The sequence below is a fragment of the Balaenoptera borealis genome (assembly GCF_965194805.1).
Source record: "Balaenoptera borealis genome assembly, chromosome: 7".
In the NCBI taxonomy this organism is placed as follows: domain Eukaryota; kingdom Metazoa; phylum Chordata; class Mammalia; order Artiodactyla; family Balaenopteridae; genus Balaenoptera; species Balaenoptera borealis.
This window is the reverse complement of record NC_138864.1, coordinates 108,556,052-108,583,248: the sequence shown is the minus strand read 5'-3', so window position 1 is coordinate 108,583,248 and position 27,197 is coordinate 108,556,052. Positions and strand designations below refer to the sequence as shown.

Sequence of the window (27,197 nt, the reverse complement as noted above, 5' to 3'; positions counted from 1 at the left end):
AAAGAGAATTGGTAACAGGTGATGGTGGTATAAATGCCACATTCTAGAGGTCCCACATTCATTTTAAAAACAAATCTAAATGCTTTTTTCAAAACCCCCTACACTACTCAGTCTGTCATTCCCTTTGTTTATTCATGTTTCTCCTCCCCTTCCTCTCTCTTCCTGCCTAGCTATCTCCTTCACCTGTTCTCCCACCTTATTACTGTCTTTCTGTCTTATTCCTCTTACCCCTTGTTTATCTGTCTTGGCCCTCTGCATCTTCCTGTTCCTTCTCCATCTGATTCCATTTTTTTTTACTCTGTACTGTCTCCTGCTTACCCACAACACATACTTCTCTCCTCTATTTCACCATCTTTCCCACTCCTGGCTCCTTAGTTGACTACGCTATAGAACAAAACCATTGTCAGATATTTATAATTATTAAATAAGATATTTTGTTAATTTTAAAAGCAGATAAGTTCTGAAAATGCTATATTTTTTTCCTCCAAGGAGAAAAAAATTCTTGCTCATGGTTAGCAATCCTTACATGCTAACTATAATAATTATTTTTCTTATAACTTCCTGTGTTGGCCCCGGATTACTTTTTTCTTGTAGTTTGGTGACCCTCAATAGAAAAATGGTTCTCTGTTCTTCAATAATCCTGACAACAGCAGCTGACATCAATGTAGAAAGAAAAGCAAGCTAAAAACAGTAGTTGAGTGTATGCATCCTGAATTGCATATTCAGTTGCAAAATCATCATCATCATTATTATTATAATTGCAGAGGGGAGGCATTTAAATAATTGTTCAAAGTGTCTTCTTGAGGAAATAACTAAATCAGGGCCAGCTGTCACAAACCAACCTACAATAATAATCCCGTATGTGCATCTTCAGTATTCATGGCAACTGTTCAATAACAAATTTAAGCATTCATCTAATGTCCTTAAACAACCTAGAAAATAACAAACAAACCTTGATCAGACCCAGTGTCTCACTTGGTAGTGACCTGTGTTTTTAAGCAGTGTCCCAGAACAACCTTAGAGTCATAAACCACAAAAGAAAAAAATGCACCATCTATTCAATGGCAAACTGGGGTGGGGGTGGGTGGGTGGGCCCAGCATCCACCTGCTATGTTACAGCAATAAATCTAGGCACACAAGTAGAGTGGAAATCAGGTAGGTACATCAGCAGAGAAATATCCACAAAGGTAGACATGTTTTATTGACTTGAAATTTGTAAACAAATGGGAACTGTGAGAAAAGAGGGATGGTTTTGTTTTTAGTTTACTTGTGAAATCACCCAAAAGTATTTGAGATTTTTCTCTTCCTAAGATACAGCTATGAAATGACTAATAGGAATTAAGTGAGCCTGCACCAGGAACTGAATGTGCCACTTCACTGGGAACAGAAAATGTTCCCCTGATAGAGGCTGTCCTCTCAGATTAGTACCTGGGGTGTTTTAAAAAGAGACTCAGCCAGTCGCAAATGTGGAGCGTTTATAAAGAGCAAGAATCATCCAAATGCCTTTGCAAATTTTCCCCATATCTTAGTACTTTTGAGTCATGTTTATATCTTAACTTGTACGTTCCTGAAAAAACTCAGGAGAGAGGGAGAAAGAAAATTTCCTGTCACACTGTTTTTTTCTTGCTGGCTACGGTGGCTTTCCAACAGGAGTCTTGCTAATGGCTTGGCCTGAGCAATTTTAGAAAGGTGAATGACCCAAGACGGCCTAAGAAAGTTGCTAACTGCTCTGATCCAGCCTAACTAGGTTCTAAAAATCATATACCTAGTTGCAGTGGTTCAATACTATTTGCATATTTGCATCCCCAGCTAAAATCAACTTGCCTATACACGGCCTCATCCTGTTTCAGTAATTTAAATATTTTCTACAGAAGTATCAGAAGGGGCACTGATTGACATTTTAAAAGTTGTTTCAAGGCACAATCTGTGTATGTTTTTTTAATTGTAAAAGTAAAACACCACCATAATGAAAATAAATTCGAACTTCAAAAAGGCTTAAAATGGAAAGAAAAATCTTTCCACTTTTATCCCAAGGTAAGCACTGTTAACTATTTCTTGTATATTTTTTCCACATAGGTATATATAATATATATACACCATTTTTCCACAAAGCAGATCATATACTATACAGTGTCCTATTGTGAGATAATAGAAAATAAATACATTGAACTGTGTATTTTAGGAGCTCTGTGCCACAGTTCCAGCACAGAGCTCCTAAAACCCTTGTAAAGCCTAAGTGATAAGAACACTGGGAGCATCTTTTGTTCTAATATTTGGTCTTTGACCCTGCTTCCTGACACAGAGTTTCTAAATCTCTGAATTTCCTGGGGGTTTGTAACCTCTTTTGTTCTAGTGAGGTGAGCGATTGGATGGCTCCTCAATGAGGGCTGGCCCCAGAAAGACCAAGCCAGGATTAGAAGCTTGGAATTTTCAGCCCCACCACCCATTCTCCAGAGAGGGAAAAAGTAATAGCAATAGTATTAATAATCGATCATGTCTATGTGATGAAGCCTCTATAAAAATCCCAGGGGCTTCCCTGATGGCACAGTGGTTAAGAATCCGCCTGCCAATGTAGGGGACACGGGTTCGAGCCCTGGTCCGGGAAGATCCCACATGCCACGGAGCAACTAAGCCCATGGGCCACAACTACTGAAGCCTGCACTCTAGAGCCCGCGTGCCACAACTACTGAGCCCACGTGCCACAACTACTGAAGCCTGCGTGCCTAGAGCCTGTGCTCTGCAACGAGAAGCCACCGCAATGAGAAGCCCGCACACTGCAACAAAGAGTAGCCCCTGCTCGCCACAACTAGAGAAACCCCACGCGCAGCAACAAAGACCCAATGCAGCCAAAACTAAAAATAAATAAATAACTTAAAAAAAATCCCAATAGTATGGGGTTTGGAGAGCTTCCAGATAGGTGAACACAATCACGTAATTGGAGGGTGAAGCACTCCTGCCCTCGGACCCTCCCAGACTTTGCCCTGTGTATCTCTTCATCTGGCTGTTCATCCGTATCCTTTACATTGCACTTTATTAGATAATAAACTGATAAACATAGTGTTTCTCTGAGTTCTGTGAGCTGTTTTAGCAAACAATTCAATCCAAGGGGTAGGAAGTCATGGGACCCTCCAGTTTGTAGCCAAGGCAGACAGAAGTTGTGGGTGAGCTGGGAACCTACTACTTGAGACTGGCATCTGAAGTGGGGGGGGGGCAATCTTGTGGGACTGAGCCCTTAACCTGTGGGATAGTGTCCAGGTAGATAGTGTCAAGATAGAATTAAATTGTAGGACACCCAGCTGATGTCACAGAGAATAGCTTGGTTTGGGGAAAACTCCCATAACTGGTGTCAGAAATGTTGTAAGTGTGGTAGTGTGAGAGTGAAGGAGAGACACACAGGAGGAAGAGTGAGTTTTTCCTAAACACCTATACCTTGCTTTATTCATTTAATAATATTCAGAAGTATTTCCATGTCAGCATATGTAGATCTTCCGAGATCTTTTAATCATTGGATGTGCCATAATTTATTTAACCATTGCCCCATTGATGAACATTTAAATCATTTCCACTTGTTATTATAAACAGTGTTTCCATGAACATCTTTATATGTGTCATTAGGAATTTGTATGGCTCTATCTTAGGATAAATTCCTATAAATGAAATTGCTGGGTCAAAATATATATATATATATATACATTTAAAAATCAGGTTAGATGTTGCCGAATTGTAATCTCCAAATAGCTGTTCCATTTCTGTCAACAGTATAAGTTCACTTATACCCTTGTCAAAACTGAGTTTTATCAAACTTTCAACCTTTTGTCAATCTGATAGATAAAAATGGTATCACATTGTTACGATTTGCATTTTTCTAAGCACTAATGAAGTTGTATTTTTTCCCACATAGTTCTTGCCATTCTTATTTTCTTTATGAAATATCTGTTCATATTCTTTGCCCTTTTTTCTGTTTATTTTTTTCCTTGTAAAACTGCAAGATCTCTTTATATAATAAACACTTTTTCTGTTGGGTTACAACTAATTTTTTTCTTCTGTGCCATTTGTCTTTTGGCTCAGTTTATGGTATTTTCTTGTTGTTGTTGTCATATTTGTTTTTACCATTAAAAAGTTTTAAGTGTTTTACACTAAAGCATTTATCAGCATTTTCCTTTTTGGTTTCTGAGTTTTGTCTATGTTTTAAATATTAGCTCTCTTACAAGATGGGTCTCTTTACAGTTGCCTAAACTTTAATGCACCAGGGCATGATTTGAATTTCACTACATCATAGGTACAGGTTCAAAAATTTAGATTTTACTTTGGAAAAACTTACAAAGTGAAGGTCTTTAAGAGAAGGGAGGGCTGAGAGACCCTTTCCTCTTAGTGTCCCTGGCTGACCTGTTGGCCTTACAGAATGGTCTTCTAGAGAAGGGAATTCTGCCACTCCTTTGGTCTCCTTCTAGTATACAGCAAGTTTGAGAGTAGCCTTATCAGTGAAAGGAATAACCAGACTGTCTTGGCACCAGGCAGCCTGGATTTTGGTGCCAGCTGTTTACCAAAGTTGTCTGGGAAACACACACAAGCTGCCCACCACCTAGACTTTTGGTTCCATGGGATGTTACACAAGAGAAAGGAAGCCAGTGGTCCCATGAGAAGCTGAGCTTGTGTACAGTTCCTCAGGCTAGGAGAAGCCCCCTTCCTCAGCTTCAACCCCTCATACCCTGGTTTGAGCTAACTCATTGTCCAGGCAACACAAAATGAGCACCCAGATTCATTTAGAACAAGCCTGCTCTTTGTATCATATTAAGTCAGTAAAGAGTCAGGCAGTGGAGGTGATACTAACACTTTTCACCCCCAACGTTTTATTTAGAAAAATTTCAAACCTACAAAGCTTAAAAGAATGATACAATAAATGCCCGTATACTCTTCATCTAGATTCACAAATTGTTAACATTTTGTCACCTTTGATTTATCTCTTTAAAAATACATTTTTATCCATTGAAGCATTTGAAAGTAAGTTGAATACTTTATGAAGTTTCACTCAGATTAATTAAGCGTACATCTCCTAAGGATAAAGGCATTCTCCTACATAACTGCAATACTATTTTTAGATCTGGGAAAATTAATGATTCAATATCTTTAATTCCACATTCAAATTCTTATAATCGTCCAAAATGTCTTTTATAAACATCTTTTTTTGTTTGATCCAAGATCTTAACAAGGTCCATACATTGCATTTGATTCTGTCTCTCAAGTCCAGTGCCCCAAGGTGGACATTTAGCAATGCCTGGAGATATTTTTGATTGTCATAACTATGGGTGCTACCGGCATCAAGTGGACAGAGGCCAGGGATGCTACTAAACATCCTAAAATACACAGGACAACCCCCCACAACAAAGAAATATTTATTCCAAAATGTCAGTCAGTGCTGAGATTGAAAACCCTTGTTCTAGTCTACCAGTTGTAACGTAGAATGTTCCACACTCTAGGTTTTTCTGATTCTTTCCTCATGATTAGTTTTCCATTTAAACATATTTAGCAAGGATATAACATAGATCATTGTAACAGTTAGTTACTACCGCATAGCAACCCACCCCCAAACTCAGTGGCATAGGTAGTTCAGCTGATCTGGGCTGGGCTGGGCTCAGCTGATTTTGGTTAGACTCATTCATGGATCTGCAGGCATTTGACAGATTGACTGGGGGCTGCTGGTCTAAGATGACCTTAGCTGGGATGACTGGGCCTAGCCCCATTCATCTGTCACACTTAGCAGGCTAGCACTGGCCTGTTCTCATGGAAGAGGCAAGGGTCTGAAAGAGAGTGGAAGTGTGCAAGGTCTTTTGAGGCTTAGAACTGGCACTCTATCACTTCAATGGCATTATGTTGGCCAAAGAAGGTAACAAAGCCAGCCTAGACTCAAGTGGTAGAGAAATAAACTCTACCTCTTCATGGGAGTTGCTGCAAAGTCACATTGCAAGGGATGTGCCTGTTGCACTCAGTTTATCAAATTGATATTGTGTACATTGTGTACCTCTAATTGCATGATATCAGGAGGTATATACGTCAGGTTGTCCCACTGGTAGTGATGTTAAGTTTGATACTCGATTAAGTGGTAACTGACAGAGTTCTCCTTTGGACAGCTCTATTTTTCATATATGCAAGGTGATACTTTGGTGCACTGTGTCTATCCTGCTTGCCATTGTATTAGTTTCCTAGGGCTGCTATAACAAAGTACCCACAAATTGGCTAGCTTAAACCAACAGGAATTTATTCTCACAGTCTGGAGACTAGAAGTATGAAAACAATGTGTTGGTATGCTCCCTCTGAAACCTTAGGGGAGAATTCTTCCTTGCCTCTTCCAGTTTCTGTTAGCCCAGACATTCCTTGGCTTGTAGCTGCAGCACTTCAATTCAGCCTCCATCTTCACATGGCATTCTCCATATGTATCTGTATCTTCACATGACTATCTTCTTACAAGGACACCAGCCATATTGGATTAGGATCCCACCCTTCTGCAGTATGACCTCATCTTAACTAATTACATCTGCAATGAACCTATTTCCAAATAAGATCACATTCTGGGAGCCTGGGGGGGAGGCTCCATTTTTTGAGAAACATAATTCAACCCATGACACCCATCAACCCTTCACCAAAAGGTTTTATCATCCACTGATAGTCCTTGATTGAATCAGTTATTACATTGAGGATTGTACAACAGTGTTTCTCTTAAGCCTCATCATTTATTCAACGTTTATTAGCTGACATTTTTCTGTAAAGAAGGTTTTGTTTTCCTGTTTCTCCCCTATCTCTTCTTTCCTCCCTCCCACTTTTTAAATCACTTTCAATGTGTGACTTTTTCTTTTTTTACAACCATCATTTTTATACAACCATACAAACAATATTTTGGTGATCGAATTGTCTCAGATTTGGCTAATTAGAGCCCATAAAGTCAACTCTTAACAAATAAAAGTACAATATTTAAACTTGTATTAAATTTTAAATTCTTCTTTTTTAAAATGTGGCTACTCCCACTAATCTATCCCATAGGACCTACTTCTGATGTCCAAATAAATCGGGGCTCATATTTTTCTCCGTGGAGAGGCTATATGATTGTTCTCCATGGGAAAAGTCTCATCATTATTCCCAAAGTATAGCCATTTTAAAAAGCTGTCATTTATTGAGTGCCTTGCTTTACATATGTTATTTTCATTGTCATAATAACTGTGCCTTAGTGATGTTACTACATATTACAAATGAGAAATCTGAGGTTCAAAGTGAGATACTAGAAAGAGCATGGATTTTGCAAGCTCGTAGTTTGAATGCTGGCTCTATCGCCTATTAGGTATGTGATCTGGGGCCTCTGTAGGCCTTGGTTTGTTTATCTATACTATGGGGATGATGATATTTTACTCACAGATTTGACCCAGCAGCTCATCTAACCTAGAGCAGGTGTTTATTAGTTCTCTTCTTTCCATATCCTGATGATAGGCCATGACTTCTAGGTCATGTTGGATAAATGACTGTGCCACAGAGTCCACTGGCAATTAATCAGGAGTTGATCAATTTTATTAATTCAGAATATGCTCATTACTTATTAGATAGCTTTACCTAAGTTCCAGCTAAAGTTTACCTTTAAATATCTTTGGGGGGGGGGGGGGAAACAATTTCTTAAATAATATTGTGGGAAGGAGATCATATCTATATCATAACTTAAGAGAACAACTTTGGGGGAGATCTTTTGCATTTGCATAGGAATCTTATTTACAAATCAGTTTCATTTACAAATCAATTTTCAAACTATGTAGGCTCAACTTTCTTTTTGAAAACAGTGCATTCGTTCATTCCACAAATAGTATTGAGCATCTACTATGGCCCATGCAATGGTCTAGGCATTTGGGATACATCAAAGAATAAAATAAATATTTCTGCCCTTGTTTACCTTCGATTTGGGGGAGATAGGTGAAAAACAAATAAATTTGAAAATTGTACAGAGTATTAAAAGTAGGTAAGTGCTAATGAGAAAAATAAAGCAGGGGTGTACAGGAGGGGATTGCTATGTTAAGTAGGGTTGTCATCATTTAAAAGGTGAGAGCTGAGCGAAGACTTGAAGGAGGTGAGGAAATTGGGCATGTGGCCATCTGGGAGAACAACAAATGCAAAGGTCCTGAGCAGGAGTGCGCTTGGCCTGCTGGAGGCACAGTAAAGAGGCCAGTGCGGCCAGAGTGCAGTGAATGAGAGGAAGTATTTTATGCAGCTAACACTTAGATAGCCCTTACTCGTAGCACTATGTTAAGCACTTAAAAATATTAACTAATCCTCAACAACTATGTGATGTGGGTACTGTTTTTTCTCTTTTCCAGATGAGGAAACTGAGGCACAGGAGGGTTAAATAACTGCCTCCAAATTACGTAACTAGCAAATGATAGAGGTGCAACTGGAGCTCAGGTAGTAGGTCTCTAGAGACTTTTGGTGCTCCTGAGTACCCAAGTATGCTATCCTGCCTCCTGGTTCCTAAGAGGTGAGGTCCAATAACTGGAGACGAGATCCCCTAGGTCATTAAAGGCCATTGAGGATTTGAATTTTTATTCTGAGTGATACAGGTTATGAACAAAAGAGTGATATGTCTGTTTTGTTGTCGTCCCAGGAATTTCTGAGGTAGTTACCTACTTTAGGTATGTGTTACTCTGGGCATTTGATACGCCTGTGTAAAGTCAAAAGGATTTCAATTTATGGGAAGAAAGAAATTTTGATATGTATAACTTAGAGATGATGTCCCATCAAATACCATTTGTGTAAGAGTGATCTCTTCTGTTTTTAAAGTCTTACAGGAACCTCTTTATTGTGTGGATCTAGCAATACTTATGTATTTGGCTGTGCTTTCTTGGGGCACCAAGGCAAAATTTTGACCAAAAAGCTTTGTTTTTCTATCTTGAAGGGAAAAAAATGTATAGGAGCAAATGGTTATTTAAGATATGTCCTATCTACATACCAAAGGTGATGGGTTAGTGGTGCTGCCTTCGGGGACTTAATGGGTCAGCACCCTGTAAGGGGCCACCCACCTTCTTTGGGGCTTCATGACCTCAAGTGTGGAGGACTCTAGAGGCAACTGCCCCTGAGAGTAACTACAGGACGCAGGCTCGAGCCACCCAACCTGCTCAAGATAGATTTAGGAGCAGCACATGGCAGAGTCAGCCTGGAGAAAAGAAAGCATTGGGAAGTTTACACAGTCATCCAAGAATGATATTAATGGTGGTAATTGCCATAATGTATTTAGCATTTACTGTATGCCTAGCGTCATGCCAAATGCTTTACAAACATGAGCTATATAGTATCATCATCCCCATGTTGTGCATAAAGAAGGTAAGGCTTAAAGGGATTAAGTAAATTGCCTAAAATCATATACAGCTGTGACTTAAGCACAGCTCTGCCTGTCTCCAAAGCCCATGTTCATACTCATTTATTCTATGCTGTGTAGGAATATAATTCTCTATGGTTATTCCTTCTGTAACCCTCAGAACACTATCTTCCTGGAGGTGGTTCTGTCTCTGCCACTACTGCAACTGACTTGCTTTGTTTGGGCACATGTAGTCCTGCTACCTGGGGCTGGAGCTTATCTACCACTTTCCCAGCCTGGCCTTCCCCCTGATTGCCACTGAGCAACTAGGCTCATCAGCAACACTCCATGAATTTCTGGCTTCTCTCTCTACTCCCCAACTAGGACTAAAGGCTATACCATAGAGCACTGGCTGTGGCTTGCTAAGAAACTAACAATGGGAACATATGATGACATAATGTAGAAGTATGAGGAAAGAAACTACTGGTGTGGTAAATTTTGATCAGTGGGAAATAGGAGATGGGAGAGAACCATGAAGATGGATTACTTTTCCTTTCTCCTTCCCAAGAACTTACCTGAGCATGTTTTCGCCATGCAGCATGTCTGGAGATATTCTGCATGCACATGCAGGTGTACCTACTGTCTCTGTAGACTGTTCAAACATCACCTTGCATTGCTTCACCTCTTTCTCGGTCTCTCTTCCCTTTTTCTCTCACTCTTACTGCCCTGGGATTACATCTCCTAAATAAAATATTAGCCTTAATTCTTGGTTTGAGTTCTATTTTTCCAGAAAACATAGGCTAAGACAGGGGTCCCTAACCCCATCCCTCCCACCCCGGGCCACACAGCAAGAGGTGAGCGGCAGGCAGGTGAGTGAGGGAAGCTTCATCTGCCGCCCCCCATCGCTCACAGTACCGTCTGAACCACCATCAGCTCCCCCGCCCCCCGCTTCCGTGGAAAAACTGTCTTCCACGAAACTGGTCCCTGGTGCCAAAAAGGTTGGGGACCACTCGGCTAAGATATTCAGACCCACTTTCTCTCAATGGAACCACCACTTCCTACATTCCCTTGGCTCAGAGCCAAGCTTCCAAAAATGTATTCCAAAAGATAATAGCTGGAAATAGTATTGTCAGTCTTATTAGTATGCCTGATAGAATTCATGTATTCCTCCAAAAAGGTGCCATTTATTTGGAAGAAAATAAAAAATAATTAAAAGGATCCTGGTGGTAAAAAGATTCTAAACCAGTAGCTCAAAACTAGCCTCAATCCTAAATCCACTTATGCTCTGAGGTTCTCACAACTAGCTTTCCCTTCTAGTCTTGCCCTGGATTGGGTCCCCATTATCCTCTCTTAGACTATTATAACACCTTCCTAATTTGTCTTTCTGTTTCCACATTTTCCTACTTCTGATCCAATCTGAATACCACTGCCATCAGTTAAATAGCCCTAAAAGCTGATTTTATCTTGCTCTTCCATGTTCAAAAACCTTCAGTAACTTCTCACTGCCCATAAAATAATGTCTAAAGTTCCTTCTAAAACAAATCTTCACTCAAGGCCCTCCACAAACTGTTGTGACCTACATTTCCAGCTTTAATACCAATGTTAGTGTTTCTCTATTTGAATTATACCACCAGCTATACTGGGCTGCTTGCTTTTCCCAAACATGTGTTGTGCTTTTCTGAGACCACCATGCCTCTGCAATTGAACTGGACAACAGAAGTACTTGTGGGTTTTGATACCCCCCCTGGGAAGTATCAGAATGCTTGCCACACCCATAACCACTTACCAGGAATTTCTAATTGACAGGACACCAAATTATGTATCAACTTATTCTGCCATTCCAAACAAAACCATTTAGTCCAGGAGCAGGCACCTACCCTAGGCCATAAACTTAGGCTCATATGATGACTTGTCAAAGGAAGCTCTGCCTAATTGCCTATACTTGATGGTGAGCAGCCAAACCAGTCAGGCCCTTTGGAGGGGTTGAATATGAAATACAAAAAGATAGTCAGGAGTTAGCAATGGGGAGAAAACTGAAAGATCCACAGAGGGAAGAAAGCTGACATCACATAGCAGAAACCATGAAGCAATAGAAGCTGTGAGATAGAGAAAAGAATAGAAAATACTTAGTAGGAAGGGCAACAGAAGCAGAGTCACAATAACAGCAGATAATTAGAGTACAAAGCAACAGATACTTACTGCCAAGAGCCCACAAGATAACCCAGCTGCTATGGCTGTACTGTGTGCTGAATCACCTTCCCATCCCCACTGGTCATTACTTAAACTTAGATCGAGGCAACCTGAGTCTATCTCTGTTCTGGAAATTAAATTTTTGCCTCTCAGTGTCTGTATCAGTCAAGATTGTGGCTGGAAACTGAAGGCACACTCAGCTGGAATTTTGAACATAATTTGATGAAGACACTATTTACAAGGATGTAGGCAGGGTTTCTGGAACTTAAAAAGTATCGAGGCACCCAAGGACTAGCAAGAATGGAAGCCCAGGGCTGAAGAGACAAGGCACGGAAATGGTGTTATGGGAGTCCCGAAGGAGCTCGAGCTGTGAAAGGGCATAGCTACTGCCAGAACCCGGCGCTAAAGCAGAAAAGTAAGAAGAAGTACCCCAAACTCTTTTTTCTCCTGCCCTCTGATACTTGCTGATGCCTCCCATTGGCCAAACCCAACAGTAAGGCAGAGGGCAGTGGGCCCAGGTGAGTCATCTGTGGATAACAGCCTCACGGGGCACAGAGCAGGGCAGAGCAGGATAGGAGGCTGTCGTGGACTACCTAGTGGCACCTCAAAAAAAAATATGTCCACAGGCTACTGCCTGGAACCTGAGAAAATTATATTATATGGCAAAAGATGTGATTAAGTTCAGGATCTTGAGTGGAGGAGCATATCCTAGTTTATGTGGGTGGGCCCTAAATGCAATCACATGTATCCTAATAAAAGAGAAGCAGGGGGAGTTCTGAGCGAGAAGAGGAGAAAGCAATGTGTCCATAGAATCAGGATTGGAGTGAAGTGGCCACAAGTCAGGGAAGCCTGAAGCCATCAGAAGCTGGAAGAGACAAGGAACAGATTCACCCCTAGCGCCTTCGGAGGGATCCTGGCCCTGCCAAAACCTTCATTTCAGACTTCTGGCCTCCAGAACTTTGAGAAAATAAAATTCTGTTGTTTTAAGCCACCCAGTTTCGTAATTTGTTACAGCAGTCACAGGAAACAAATACAGGAGCCAAATGGAGAATAACCAGCACAAAATCTATTCATCTCAAATGCCATGTTGACCACAATGATATCCCTGATCACCTTGGCTGAAAATTCTTTTGCCTACCTTCTGTATTCCCTATGGTACTTCTTTTTGGACCACTCAAATAATTCAAATAAAATGCTCCCAAGTTATAGTTACTTTTGCATACAAATATCTTTTCCTCCTAACCAGATTATGACATTCTCCTTTAGAACACGAAACTTGTCTTGCACATCTTTGTATCCCTTGAAAATCCTAGCACAGTACTTTGAACAGAGTGCACATTCTGTAATTGGTAAATGAGCAAGAAAGCTTCCATTTGTCCATCTGTAAGTGGAAAATAACAATTTCCACTGACTTGCCTTTCAGAGATAATAATGGCAGTGTTCCCTGGAAACAATTTTTGTACCTGTAACAGAATGATATATCTGAAACACCCATTCCTGCTGGAGCAATTCCTTTAAAAAAAAAAATTTTGGTTTTAGCGTGTCCTCTGTTCCACGTGGAGCTAAAAATGCTTGCAGTTTCACCCCAAGGAGGAAAAGGCAGGGGATAATTAAGAAAATATAAAAGCTCAGTATTGGTGTTTTCTCAGGAACTTTGATTCCTCCAGTAAATATCGAAGGTCTATTATGTTTGGGGCTTCCCTGGTGGCGCAGTGGTTAAGGGACACGGGTTCAAGCCCTGGTCCGGGAAGATCCCACATGCCGCGGAGCAACAAAGCCTGTGTGCCACAACTACTGAGCCTGCGCTCTAGAGCCCGCAAGCCACAACTACTGAGCCCGCGTACCACAACTACTGAAGCCTGCGCGCCTAGAGTCCGTGCTCCGCAACAAGAGAAGCCACCGCAATGAGAAGCCCGTGCACCACAACGCAGAGTAGCCCCTGCTCTCCGCAACTAGAGAAAGCCCATGCGCAACAGCGAAGACCCAACGCGGCCAAAAAAAAAAAAAAAAAGGACTATTATGTTAAAGTACAGTCCATAAATGGCTGGGGAGACACACACACACACACACACAAACACATAGAATAAGACGTAATTCCAAGTTAGTAGTTGTCACACAACATGATGAGTGCTTTTTATAAAAACTTGATGCTATGGGACCAGAAGGAAGGGAATGATTAACTCTATTGATAGAAGGTTTCACCAAAAAACATCACATTCAAGCTGGTCTTTTAAGACTTTATCAGGCAGAGCAAAGTCAAGAGCATTTGGGGACCAGGAGAAATAACTTTGCTTGAGCTGTTGCCAGGCAAACCACACCCTCAGTTCAGCCCTATTGTATCCACAAAGACCTATTTTTATTCATTATCCTCATAGCTACTTTTTAAGAGAGGAAGAGAATGCCGAGTACTTCCCTATTTTGCACCTAGATATTTTTTGTAATAATTTAATTTAATTTATTTAATTTTTGGCTGCGTCGGGTCTTCATTGTTGTGTGCCAGCTTTTCTCTCTAGTTGCCATAAGCGAGGGCTACTGTTGGTTGTGGTGCGCGGGCTTCTCATTGCAGTGGCTTCTCTTATTGCAGAGCATGGGCTCTAGGTGCGTGGGCTTCAGTAGTTGAAGCACATGGGCTCAGTAGTTGTGGCTCACGGGCTCTAGAGTACAGGCTCAGTAGTTGTGGTGCATGGGCTTACTTGTTCCGCGGCATGTGGGATCTTCCCGGACCAGGCGGGTTCTTAACCACTGCACCACCAGGGAAGTCCCACACCTAGATATTTTATATGTCACTGACAGGAGATTATCAGGAGGGAAAGCAGAGGTTGACTTCTGACAGGCCCAATAATGATGAGTCCAAGTAGCCATCCAATAATGAGTTAATGAAAACTTACCTTTCCTGAGCTTCTCCCTCATTTCTGAAAATTGCGGCAGGCTATGCTGTGAGAGTGTGTGATACCAGGGCATGAATAGCTCTGAGGAAAGCAGGTGAGGAATGAGAGCACTCCCTGGTCTTACTGCCCCAAACCAGGAGGCACTTCTTTGTGGCAAAGCCCCCTTGAATGGGGATTATGGCTGAAGCCCTTTGTCCTCCCCTAGGCTGACCTTCAGATGGCTCCTTGAGGAACAGCTCTGTCTGGGGCATGGCCCAACTTCTCTCCCAGCCCAGCCCTGTTGGGCCTCTGAGACCAGAACAGTGCTGCTTTGAGTAGGAGGAGAAAACTCAGGAAAGCAGCCAGGAGAGAGGGAAAGACCAGCCTAAACCCACCAAGGGGCAGCGGGTTCCCCATCCTCACCCTGCAGCTTCCACTGGAAAATTAGGAAGCTGGGCAACCAGAAGTACACATCACTTGTCCTTGTTTTCTCAAGAAGCCTTCACCTTCCAGACCTTGCCAGGAAGCTGGCGGCATTTTCATGAAGCAGTAATAACAAGGACAGAGTGTTCTAGCCTGCTGGAGCCTGCTGGCTGGTCACTCTTTCCACTGTCTTTTGTTTTCATGCAGCATTCCCTCACTTGCTTCTCAGATTCCTCAGGGCTTTGAAAAAGCCACAAGTTCTCCATACAGTGACACCACCCAGCGGGCTGGCAGACATCGCTGACCCGCACCCTGCCCTAAGCAATGGCACATAGGCAAGTCCCGACAACTGGCACCCAGCCACGCACCTAGGAAGAGGCAAGACAGCTCCCAGAAAGCCAACATTGTCCCCCATCAGCCCAGCTTGCAAAGGTGGGACTTTAGATTAAGTACCAGCCAGTGGACTGGTCAATCACATACCCCTGTTTGATTCAAAACATATCTGCAAGGTATGTTAGGCGGTTGGTACTTCTCTACCTATCTTCAAGGATCTAAATGCAGCCAACACAGATGTTACCAACAAAGTGCTAGGGCACTTTCACCATACCAACTCACATACCAATGTATTAGATTGTGTATACATACATACGAGCTGATGCTCTCAATGATATGAAGTCATTCATAATCCCCATTCATTTGTGTTTCAGTATCACCTGTGGCCTGTTTCAAAACCACACTCCAGAGCTACCCTAACAGAATCTATGAAAATAGGACCCAGATATGTGTATTTTTTTAAAAACCTGACAGTGAAAAAAAAAAACAAAAAACTTGACAGTGTTGGTTAGAATATAGGACTAGAGAAATTCTCACATATCATTGATGGGAGTAAAAAGTAGTTCAGCTACTGTGGAGAGTAGAGAGCAATCTAGTGAAGTTGAGAATGTGCACATTCTATTCCCTAACAATTTCTGTTCTAGATATATTCCCTAGAAGAACTCTCACACATGCGCCCAAGGAAGCATACACCAGAAATTTAATTACATCATGATTTGAAATAGCAAAGAACTAGACATAACAACTATCCATCCATAGAATAGATTCTAGAATATTTATGCAATTGGTCTATATTGCAGTACTATATAGTATACTATTACTATCTTATAGAATGGACTAGCTCTACAAGTGTCACATGGATAATTCTTAAAAACATGATGTTGAAAAAAAAAGTTTCAGAAAAATATGTACACTATTTATATACATGCTCAAACATCCAAAACATATTGTCTAGTAAAAATATAAAAGCATATGTGGGGGGCTTCCCTCGTGGTGCAGTGGTTGAGAATCTGCCTGCCAATGCAGGGGACACAGGTTCCAGCCCTGGTCTGGGAAGATCCCACATGCCGCAGAGCAACTAGGCCCGTGAGCCACAACTACTGAGCCTGCGCGTCTGGAGCCTGTGCTCCGCAACAAGAGAGGCCACGATAGTGAGAGGCCCGCGCACCGCGATGAAGAGTGGCCCCCACTTGCCGCAACTAGAGAAAGCCCTCACACAGAAACGAAGACCCAACACAGCCAAAAATAAATAATAAATAAATAATAAATTTAAAAAGTATATGTGGGAAGGATTTCCACCATCTTCAAGAGATCGGTTATCTCTGAGGAAAGATGGGATGGAAGGGCCTTTTTTTGTAACTAAAATGTTTTACCGACAGTCCCCTACATATGAACGAGTTCCATTCCAAGAGTGTGTTTGTAAGTCCAATTTGTTCGTAAACCCAACAAAGTTAGCCTAGGTACGCAACGAACACAATCGGCTATATAGTACTGTACTGTAATAGGTTTATAATACTTTTCACACAAATAATACATTAAAAAAACACAAAAAATATAGAAAACATTTTTAATCTTATAGTACAGTACCTTGAAAAGAACAGTAGTACAGTACAACAGCTGGCACACGGGCTGGCATCGAGTGAACAGGCAAGGAGAGTTACTGACTGGAGGAGGGAGAGGAGGGGGGAGATGGCAGAGCTGAAGGATCGTCAGCAATAGGAGACGGAGGGCAAGCTGCAATTTCACTCACTCCTGACGTTGATAGCACAGGTTCTGGTTCCTTGCTGGATTCAATTCTCTCTACTCTCTTGAAAAAACAATCCAGTGATGTCTGGGTCGTAGCTCTTTTTTTCTCATCATAGATGACATGGTAGCATTCTGATGACTGGATTGCATTCTGAACGGCTGCTACAACCTTCTTGTCGCGTTCTACGTTCCAGTCCTGTGCCTCAAAAATTAACATTGCCTCCTCAGATAAAGACCCTTGCCATTTCCTGTGCCATGAATCTCTTCAGTTCTTCAGTTACTTCTTCTTCCTCTTGTCTCTCTTCATCCTTTCTCTGGGCCTCCAATTTCTGGCTCTTCTTAGCAGTACGAGCTACATCACTGCTGCTTTTACGCTTGCTCCCAGACATCCTGGGCTTGAAATAAAGATACTGTACTACTGTACACTATACAATACTGTACAGTAAAGTACACAAAAGCACAACCACTTGTAGAGGATGCACACACATGACAATGTACGCCAGACATATGAACTAACTTACGTGATTGAACATGTGAATGCATGATCGCGTCTTTGAAAGTTCGCAACTTGAAGGTTCGTACGTAGGGGACTTACTGTATTTATAGTTTAATTTAAGCAAATATGGCAAGTTGTTATAATTTATTAAATCTGGATAGTGCATATATGTTCCACTGGTAACTCAGAGGGTCATCCATAGCAGAAGGATCTCTTGAGATTTTTAGGATTACTGAAATTAAAAGTTTGTTTATGGGAATGGCTCATATCAGTGAGCCTTCAGATCCTTTCTACTCTGTTTTTCCCAGACCTCTCCAACTTTTAATTGTCTCTCTACCCCCGAACTTTGCTAGAGCTCTAATTATCTGTAGTGTTCACTTGCCAATTCTGTATTTTCCTGTACATTGCTGAAACAGGCTATTATTCACTCAATAGGTTTATGTCTTATTTCTTGAATTAGGCTATAAGCTTCTTCAGAACAGGGACCATATCTTGTTCATTTTTGTATTTTCTATAATATCTAACACACAGAGTAAGCAGTAAAGCATCGTGATTAAGAAAATAAGATAAAACGCGTTCAGAAATGTGGCAGGATATAAGAGCAATATACAAAAATCAGTTGTATTTCTATACACTAGCAATGAATAATCAGAAAATGAAATTCAAGGCAATCCTATCCAGATCCTAGCACTCTTTCTATCTTTCTTTTTTGCATAAATTGACAAGCTGATGCTACATTTTATATAGAAATGTAACCCAGAATAACCAAAACACTTTTGAAGAGGAAGAACAAATTTGGAAGATGCTCATTTCCTGATTTCATAATCTACAATGAAACTACAATAATCAAGATCTAAGGCATAAGGATACATGTTTAGACCACTGGAATAGAATTGAATGTCCAGAAGTAAACCCTCACGTATATGGTCAGTTGATTTTTTGACAAGGGACCCAAGACAATTCAATAGGGAAAGAGTAGTTTTTTCAATAAATGGTGCTGAGACAACTGGCTATCCACATGCAAAAGAATGAAGTTGGGCTACACCTTACACCATACAAATAAATTAACTCAAAATGGATCATAGACCTAAATTAAGAGCTAAAACTACAAAACTCCTAGGAGAAAACATAGTAAATGTTTATGACCTTGGATATGGCAATGGTTTCTTAGATATGTTGCCAAAAGCAGATGTGACAAAAGAAAAAAATAGATAAATTGGACTTTAAAATTAAAAACTTTTATGCTTCATAGGACACCATCAAGAAAGTAAGAAGACTACCCACAGAATGGGAGAAAATCTTTGCAAATTGTATATTGACAAGGAACTTATATCCAGAATATATAAAAAGATATTACAACTCAATAATAAAAAGACAACACAGTTAAATCATGGGCAAGGAATTTGAATAAACATTCCTCAAAAAAATTTATACAAATTGCCAATATGCACAAGAAGAGATACTCAACATCACTAGTCATTAGGGAAATGCAAATCAAAGCTATGATGAGATACCTCTTCACACCCACAAGGATGGCTATAATAAAAACAGACAATAACAAGTGTTGGTAAGGATATAGAGAAATTGGAACCCTCATATATTGTTGGTGGGCATGTAAAATGACGCATGTAAAACTTTGGAAAATAGTTTTGTAGTTTCTCAAAATGCTAAACATGGAATTAACATAATACTCATCAATTCCACTCCTAGGCATCTACTCAAGAGAAATGAAAACATACCTCCACACAAAAGCTTATACATGAACATTCATAGCAGTATTATTTACAGCAGTTAAAAGTGGAGACAACCCATGTCCATAAGTTGATGAATGGATAAACAAAACGTGGTATATCCATACAATGGAATATTTTCAGCCATGAAAAAGAATGAAGTACTGATGTATGCTACAACGTGGATGAACCTTGAAAACATTATGCTAAGTGAAAGAAGCTGTTCATGAAAGACTATATATTATAGATAAGGTCTTTAAAGAGGTTTAGTTAAAATGAGGTCTTTAAGGTGGGCCCTAATTCAATATACCCAGTGAGACACCAGGATCAGCCATGCCCAGAGAAAAGAACATCTGAGGACACAGCAAGAAGGCAGCCACATGCAAGCTAAGGAGAGAGGCCTCAGGAGAAACCAGACCTGCTGACACCTTGATCTTGGACTTTTAGCCTCCAGCACTGTGAGAAAATAAATTTCTGTTGTTTAAACCACCCAGTCTGTGGTATTTTGTTATGGCAGCCATAGCAAAATAATACAGTGGTTCTTTTGAGTGTGTAACAATGATGTGTTGTATAAGAAAGGCCTATGCTTTGAATTATTGTATTTTGCAGGGTGGCATCTTCTCATCAATCATGTCATCAATTGCTAGAAATATGAGAACTCTCCAGAAGATCAAGTACCGTGTAGTAGTTACCATGCACAGGCCCCATAGAGCCCTGGCCTTTGAGAATGCCCTATTCCCCAACCCAAAAGAAGGTAAACATTTAGAAGATTTCTCCAGACCCACGGGATTTTCATAAATTGGTAGAGATTGATCCAGATGTGCTTAAAACCAGGGGAAATGTCATTTTAAATGATGTTAATTACTGAGAACTTTTAATAACATGGGGAAATGATTATAATATTGTTAAAAATTCTGCATGCAAATTTAACAAGTATAGATAAAATCACCTTATCTGTATAATGATATGCATAGAAGAGAGACTGAATAGAAATATAGCTAAAGTTAATATTAGTTCTTCTTTGTGATGAGATTTGGGGTTATTTTTGTTTTTTTCTTTATACCTCTCTGTATTTCTGAATTTTCCAAAGTGAGCATGTATTGGTTTTATAATCACAAAATATGCTTATATTTTAAAGATTAAAAATTGAGGTAGAGGGTATATAATCCAATGCTAGGATTGAGAGTCATCTCCAGGAGATGTGGTTCCAGGACTCAGAGGTCAGATATGTTGGAACCCTGATGCCTACTTGTCCTCTTGGGATCTGGCCAGAGTGTGCTGCCCCACGCCTAGAAATTCTGATTATGCTCCTGCAGTGCCCTCCTGTCTAGTTCAGGTCTCTGAACACTGATCCTCCCTCCCTTCAGACCTCTAACTCCTGACTCTGAACTTAGACTTTTCTTTCTGGATTTATGTGGCCACCCCTCTTTCTCTACTAATGACTCAACACAACCTCTCCCTCCCTCTCCCACACCTTTCTCCCAACCTTTTGTATTCTGAGGCTACCCACAGTACTGACAGCTGTGTCCTTCATGAACAGGGTGGCTAAAAAGTAGCGGCACAAAATGAGAGGAGGGGGACAAGAGAAGGGAAATGCTGAGGGAGATGCTTCTGAGGTTTCCTTCCTTGTGGGCGTTTGACACTCCTGGCGTCTGTCTACTTCTCTTACTCCTCCTCCTTAGCGGAGGGGCTTAATCTCCTTTGAGAATTGAGAAGTACACAGGGCAGGCTCAGCTTAGCTCCTTCTTTCTTCCACTTAGGCATCACCTGCCCACAGTGAGGATGTCACCTTGGTCTGCTCCTCTGGGAGCAGGGTCCCCTTCCTACTCCCACTCCTACTCCCAGCGTGAGAAGTCCTGTCCTGGTCAAATGTTACTTGTGACTGGGTGAACAAGTCGACCTAATTCTGAAACTCATTTAGTATTTAGTATCCCGTTATCTCTCACAATAAACAGACTTTATCAGCAATCAACGTGGTTTTTCGGTCTCCATCTGCTCACTCTTTTGTTTCATTTCACATCTTGACCAGAACCCAGGATAGGGATTGAGGAAAAGAATAGGAACTTCTCAGAGACCTGAAAAGGAAATAACACTTGTTAAGAGCCAACTGTGTGCCCAGCACCAAGACAGAAGCTTTATGTATGTTCATTCATTTAACCACCCTCATAGTTTGCATTATTTTCCCATTTCACATAAAAGGAAACTGAAGCTCAGAGACGTTAAGAACTTGCCCAAAGTCTCACAGTTAGAGAGTGGCTGATGTCTCTTTGACTTCAAAGCCCAAGCACTTTCCACTGCATAAGACGTTGTCTTTGGGTGCCACCAAGGCACTCCTCAGGGACTGAGGCAGCATCTCATCTTTGTTAATACTTCATCCCAACCATCTGCGCTATCAGTTGAGCAGCATGCAAGGGAGAAAACCAGGATACATCCAAAGGATAAGGAGTGAGGAGATTATAAAATGCTAGACCAAAAAACATCAAGAAATGTATTTTTCCCCAGATTTCTTGGGGACTTTTGGACAAATGACCTCCCCTGCCCCCCAACCTGTGCTCTGGCTTCCTCAGTTGTAAAATAATTCAATAATACCGAGTCCTCCTTAAGTCAGACCACATGTCATGCTTTCCTGAGACTGGCCTCAGCACAGTTGTCCTTTTGCCCCCACTTGCTATTAAAAAACAAATGTATGTCATATTGCTCTGGGTGGCACATGGAGTAAAAATAATGATAATGAATAATGAATCAGCTTAACAATATATGAAAACCAGAAGTAATGAACTGATGAACAGAAAATGATATTAAAATGCCAGCCATAGGGGCTGACCCTTTAAAGAGACAAGCTGACGAAGATGTTTTGATGTGACCCCTGAAGGACAGTCAGCTGGCAGGCTAAACCACAGTCACTGATAGGGCCAACAACTCCCCAGATGCCTAGGGACCAGGAACATTTCCAGGAGCTCAAACCACTGCTACCTTCTTCTCCTCCTCCCCCAAAAAGCTCAGAAAGTGCAAGGGCACCCCACAGGCCACTAAGCACATTCCCAATTGTCCTCTAGGGAAATCTGATGCCGAAAAATGGACCTTGTCCAAAATAGTGGTTCAAGCCAGATGAGGAATTACAGAGAAGACAACCTTCCATGGTAAATACCCTGCCTCCAAATCCCCAAAGTCTTCATTAGGGAACTGAAAACACAGGCACACCAGCTGGTCTCAACTGCTTTGAAGCACTGTGGCACAGTGGAAAGAGCAATGCTGTAGGGCTGGCAATAAGGGACTAGCCTTCTAGTCCCCAGCTCTGCCCAATTCTAGCTGGGTGACCTTGGCAAAGGTACTTAACTTCTCTGGACCTCACTTTCCTCATTTGTTAAATGAGGTTTGATTAAACCATGATGTCTTCTGGTTCTGAAATCCTATCTTTCATCTTTGGATTCGCATCTTACATTTAAAGAAAATTAAAGCAGGTTCTTGGGTGTTGTGTTTCTCAGAGATCTTGCCTCTCACCTTTTAAATTTTCTTCATTGGCTTTCCTATCACAAGATTAAACCTAAATTCTTCAGCGTGACATTCAAGGTTCTTTGAGATCAGCCCATGCCTATCTATTGTGCCACCCTCCTCTCACTCCCACCAATCATGTATTTTATACTCTGGCTATAATGGACTATTTGTACTCCCCCATAACACTTTTCCTGCAATTTCAAATACTTACTGAGCATGTACTCTGTGCTAGACCTTACACCAGTAAGCCTTTGCACATAATGTTCACTTTGCTTGAACTGCCTTATATTAATTAAGGTAGAGCTCACTGTTGTAACAAACGAGTTATATAATATCAGTACATTAAAGCGCTAGAATGTTATTTCTTAGTCATATAACAGATCAGTCTGGCAAGCCGCCTTCCACCCAGGGTCCTTCTATTTTGCAGCTCTGCCATCCTCTAAGCTTTAGAGTCCTTTATTTCCAGAGCTAACAGCTGGGAAAGAGAAGGAAGAAAAGGCACACCTACTTCTTTTTTTTGGCTGCGTTGGGTCTTCGTTGCTACGTGCAGGCTTTCTCTAGTTGTGGTGAGCGGGGTCTACTCTTCATTGCGCTGCGCAGGCTTCTCATTTCGGTGGCTTCTCTTGTTGTGGAGCATGGGCTCTCAGTGCGTGGGCTTCAGTAGTTGTGGCTCACGGGCTCTAGAGCGCAGGCTCAGTAGTTGTGGCGCACAGGCTTAGTTGCTTTGCAGCACGTGGGATCTTCCAGGACCAGGGCTCGAACCCGTGTCCCCTGCATTGGCAGGCAGATCTTAACCACTGCACCACCAGGGAAGTCAAAGGCATACCTACTTCTTAACCTGGTCTAGAAATGATGTACATCACTTCTGCTCACATCCCATTAATGAGAACAGATCACCTAGTTCCACCTAGATGTATAGGGGATTGGAAGTTGGTTGGGCCAATTCCCAGAAAAAGTTGATGCTATGGAAGGAGAGCATGAGTCTCTGATGGTCAGCGAGCCATCTCATGCCCTTCCTTGATTTGTCTTCTTAGCAAAGTCTTATTCACCCTTAAACCTCAGTCCAAGTGCTACCTCCTTTGTGAAGTCTTCTCTGACCTATGTAGGCAGATCTAGGTCCTCCTCTTCCTATGTCTCACTGCACTTTTCACATTTCCATTAAGTGAATTATGACAATTAACATAGTGTTCTGTGTGGTTTGCATGTCAGTCTGGACTATGAGCCTTGAGGGCAAGGATATTGTCTTTTCATTTTTGTATTTGGAAATCTTAGCATAGTGCCTGGTAAATAGTAGTTTTACAATAATATTTAATGAATTGATGAATATTATCAGTGAATGAATGACTGTTACCCTAAGGAAAAGAAGCTGGTTTTTACAGAGGAACAAAGACCTCAGTTTAAAAAAAAAAACAAACAAAAATTATTGGTGATTCAAGATTATCCATAATGCTAAAAGGAAAATAAGCTTTCCATACAAATGTTACAATTATAATTAATATTTTGCATTATTATTTACTTAGAGTCTGTCTCTTGCATAAGCTCCGTGAGAGTAGGGACCTTATACGTATTGTTCTTTGCTCTGACTCCAGCATCTATCACACTATCTGGCACACAGTAGGTACTCAGTAATTATTTCAGAAAGAATGAATGGATAAATAAATGAATGAAGACTGCACCCTTAATCCCATGAGCCATATAATAAGTGCATGTCTTACATTACAAGAGGAAAGTGTCGATGGGGTGGTGAAAACTTACACTACAACTAGAAAAGCAGAACAGAATCAGGACTTTACCATCATTACCTTGTACAATCTATGTCATCATCCTCTTTATATAAAAAGATGAACAGGGCTTCCCTGGTGGCGCAGTGGTTAAGAATCCGCCTACCAATGCCGGGGACACGGGTTCGAGCCCTGGTCCGGGAAGATCCCACATGCCACGGAGCAACTAAGCCCGTGCACCACAACTACCGAGCCTGTGGTCTAGAGCCTGCGAGCCGCAACTACAGAAGCCCGTACACCTAGAGCCTGTGCTCCGCAACAAGAGAAGCCACTGCAATGGGAAGCCCACGCACCGCAACGAAGAGTAGCCCCTGCTCGCTGCAACTAGAGAAAGCCCATGTGCAGCAACGAAGACCCAACACAGCCAAAAATAAAAATAAAATAAAATAAATAAATTTATTTTTAAAAAAAAGGTGAACAAACAATATTGGAGGAAACTAAAATCTCAATGGCAATAGTTGCCTGTGAGTAAATGAGGACAAATGGATGTCTCCAAAATGGTTGCACTATGAAATAGCCTTTGTAAATTGGTTAATGAGAGAAGCAGGAAGCAAGAGTGCAGACAATTACAGAGTCGTGACAACTGAAAAATACACTGATTGAGAAGAGACAAAAACATGTTTTTCATAGTTTTTGAAGAGGTATGGAGACACTTTTTCAAATGTTTATAACACATTTATTCTCCTCATAGGTCCCATGTGACAAAGTTTGGATTAGACATTACAAATGGCTTCCAGTGGACTACTTGCCAGACTTTGTCATGGGAACCATCTGACGAGCAGAACAAAGTGCAAGTGCATAAGCAACTTCCAATGAGAACCTATGTATGGGCTTGGCCCAGGTATCTTGAAACCCTGGGAAGACCTAAATATAAACAAGTAAGTTTGCAGTGTGGACTGATTTGTGGTGGTACCAAGGTTGATGCTGATCTTGACAGGTGGACTTTTTCCAGGTACTGACCAAGATGTTAATGGTAGGTATAGGCATTAAGTGACCTAAAAATAGGACAGTACACTTATTTTGCAGACCTCTGATGATATACAAGCATGGAACCATTGGCCTGCCCTGAGGAGCTATCTGTCTCCCCTTGTGGCAGAAACTGTTATGAGCTCAGCACATAGCTAGACTAAACTTCTTAGCCTCTCTTGAAGTTGGGCAGAGCCATGTGCCAGAGTTCTGGCTAACAGGATGTGGATGGAAGTGATGGGTGCCAGTTCCAGGTCTGGTGCATGAAAAGCCTCCTGTGCAATACACGGCAGGCTCTTTCCCCACCCACTGGCTGAATGGAGAGGATTCTGAGAACCTAGAGGAAGCTAGAGCATGCCTTGGAAGAAGACCGTGAAATACTGCATAGGATTGACCACTACATTCCATACATCCCCACCCCTCCCAATCTATATTGTACTATGACCAGAACGATATATTTTTATTGGGCCAAACCGTTATATTGAAGTCATTTGTTATAACAATTAGCCTATCTTGACTAACACAACCCTATTTCCCAACTTTTTTCCTGGTCACAAGTAGGAAGAGAGACTAGGGTGAATTTCGGGAGTCTCAGTCCACAGCTACAGAGGATCAAGACAAAAGAAGGTATCAGAGACAAAGCTCAACATCAGGGAATATCACATTTAGTGGGATTCTGGAGTTAATTTTAAAGCTTAGGCATTCCCACAGAGCTGAAGCCATGCATGTGAGCCTCTGCTTATCTAACCAGTCCCTTCTGGATGTTTTCAAACTCTTGGGAGAACAGTGAATAACCATTTCCCGACCATAGTTATCATATGAACCCCCAATATAGTCTGTTCGATTTTATATGCTTAGGGTCTAGTCAGATAATACCACATTTAAAACCAGTTTTACATTTGCTTTTTGCTAAACATGGTAATTAAGAAGAAAAAGAAAAAATCAATTAGTAAGTAACTGTGTTTGAAGGTATATTTTTTATGTGATTATGCAAGGTTTGGTTGAGCCCAGTACTAATGGACAATTATGGGGGAGCCAACCAAGCACTGTGGCAAAAAATGAGGTCTTTTGGTGCTTGCCTGAAGATGTTATTGGGAAACTTTTGTTTACTTATCAGACTTTGGAAATTAAATCCTTCTTCAAGTAGCCTCGGGTCTTAAGGACAATAAATAAAGATGTGCTGACTGAAAACATTTTAAAAAACAACTTGTTATAGCTTTTAAAATAACAAGGGATAAATTCAGCTTAAAACAGAATATTCCAAAGTCATTTGGCCTGCTCAACAGAAACACCAAGCTTAAAAGCTGGATTCTATAGTTCATCTTTGTGCAGATGCTCTACCAAGTGAAATTTAGCAGGGGCCTGGGACAAGAGTCCTAGAAAATGCTAGATAGCTTCTACCTGTAAACCTGATCCCATTATAGGAAAGAGGCAATTGATCTCCCTATCCTGGGAGTGCAGAGAGAGAGGGATGAACTGGGAGAGAGTTAGGGCCCAGGGGGATGAAGAAGTAAGAGATTTAGGAGAAAGTCTCATTTTTTGTAAGAGTCCCTTAGGGCTGAGATGAAAGAGTTGGTCTTGGGATAGTACTTTTCAAGAAATATATTCTACTGCCCTATTTTCAAGGGGTGCAAACTAAGCTATGATGATCCTTATCTCCTCCTGAAACTTCATCTTCTATCCATCTTCCCAAGGCGCTCCATTCCTTTGTCTTCCCACCTAAAATCCCTGGCTACAGTTAGATAGCCATGAGCAGACCTGGTACTTCTTGAAGCTCATCACCAGAGCTGTGTCAAAATCACGTAGGAATCCAGCAGACAAACAGGCGGGCTTAAGGAAATGTTGCTA

At 41.2% G+C, this 27,197-nt stretch overlaps 2 protein-coding genes across 4 annotated transcripts in view; one reads left to right on the top strand and one right to left on the bottom strand.

Moving 5' to 3' along the window:
- The window catches only part of MKLN1 (muskelin 1), a 347,577-nt gene that overhangs the window by 190,118 nt on the left and 130,262 nt on the right, over window positions 1–27,197 (bottom strand). The window lies entirely within an intron of this gene.
- The window catches only part of LOC309632094 (uncharacterized protein), a 54,097-nt gene that overhangs the window by 10,454 nt on the left and 16,446 nt on the right, over window positions 1–27,197 (top strand). Inside the window, exon 3 of the mRNA XM_082399268.1 lies at window positions 25,075–25,261. Coding sequence (XP_082255394.1) covers window positions 25,196–25,261 — 66 coding nt within the window. The 5' untranslated portion in view covers window positions 25,075–25,195. The remainder of the gene's footprint in view (window positions 1–25,074; window positions 25,262–27,197) is intronic.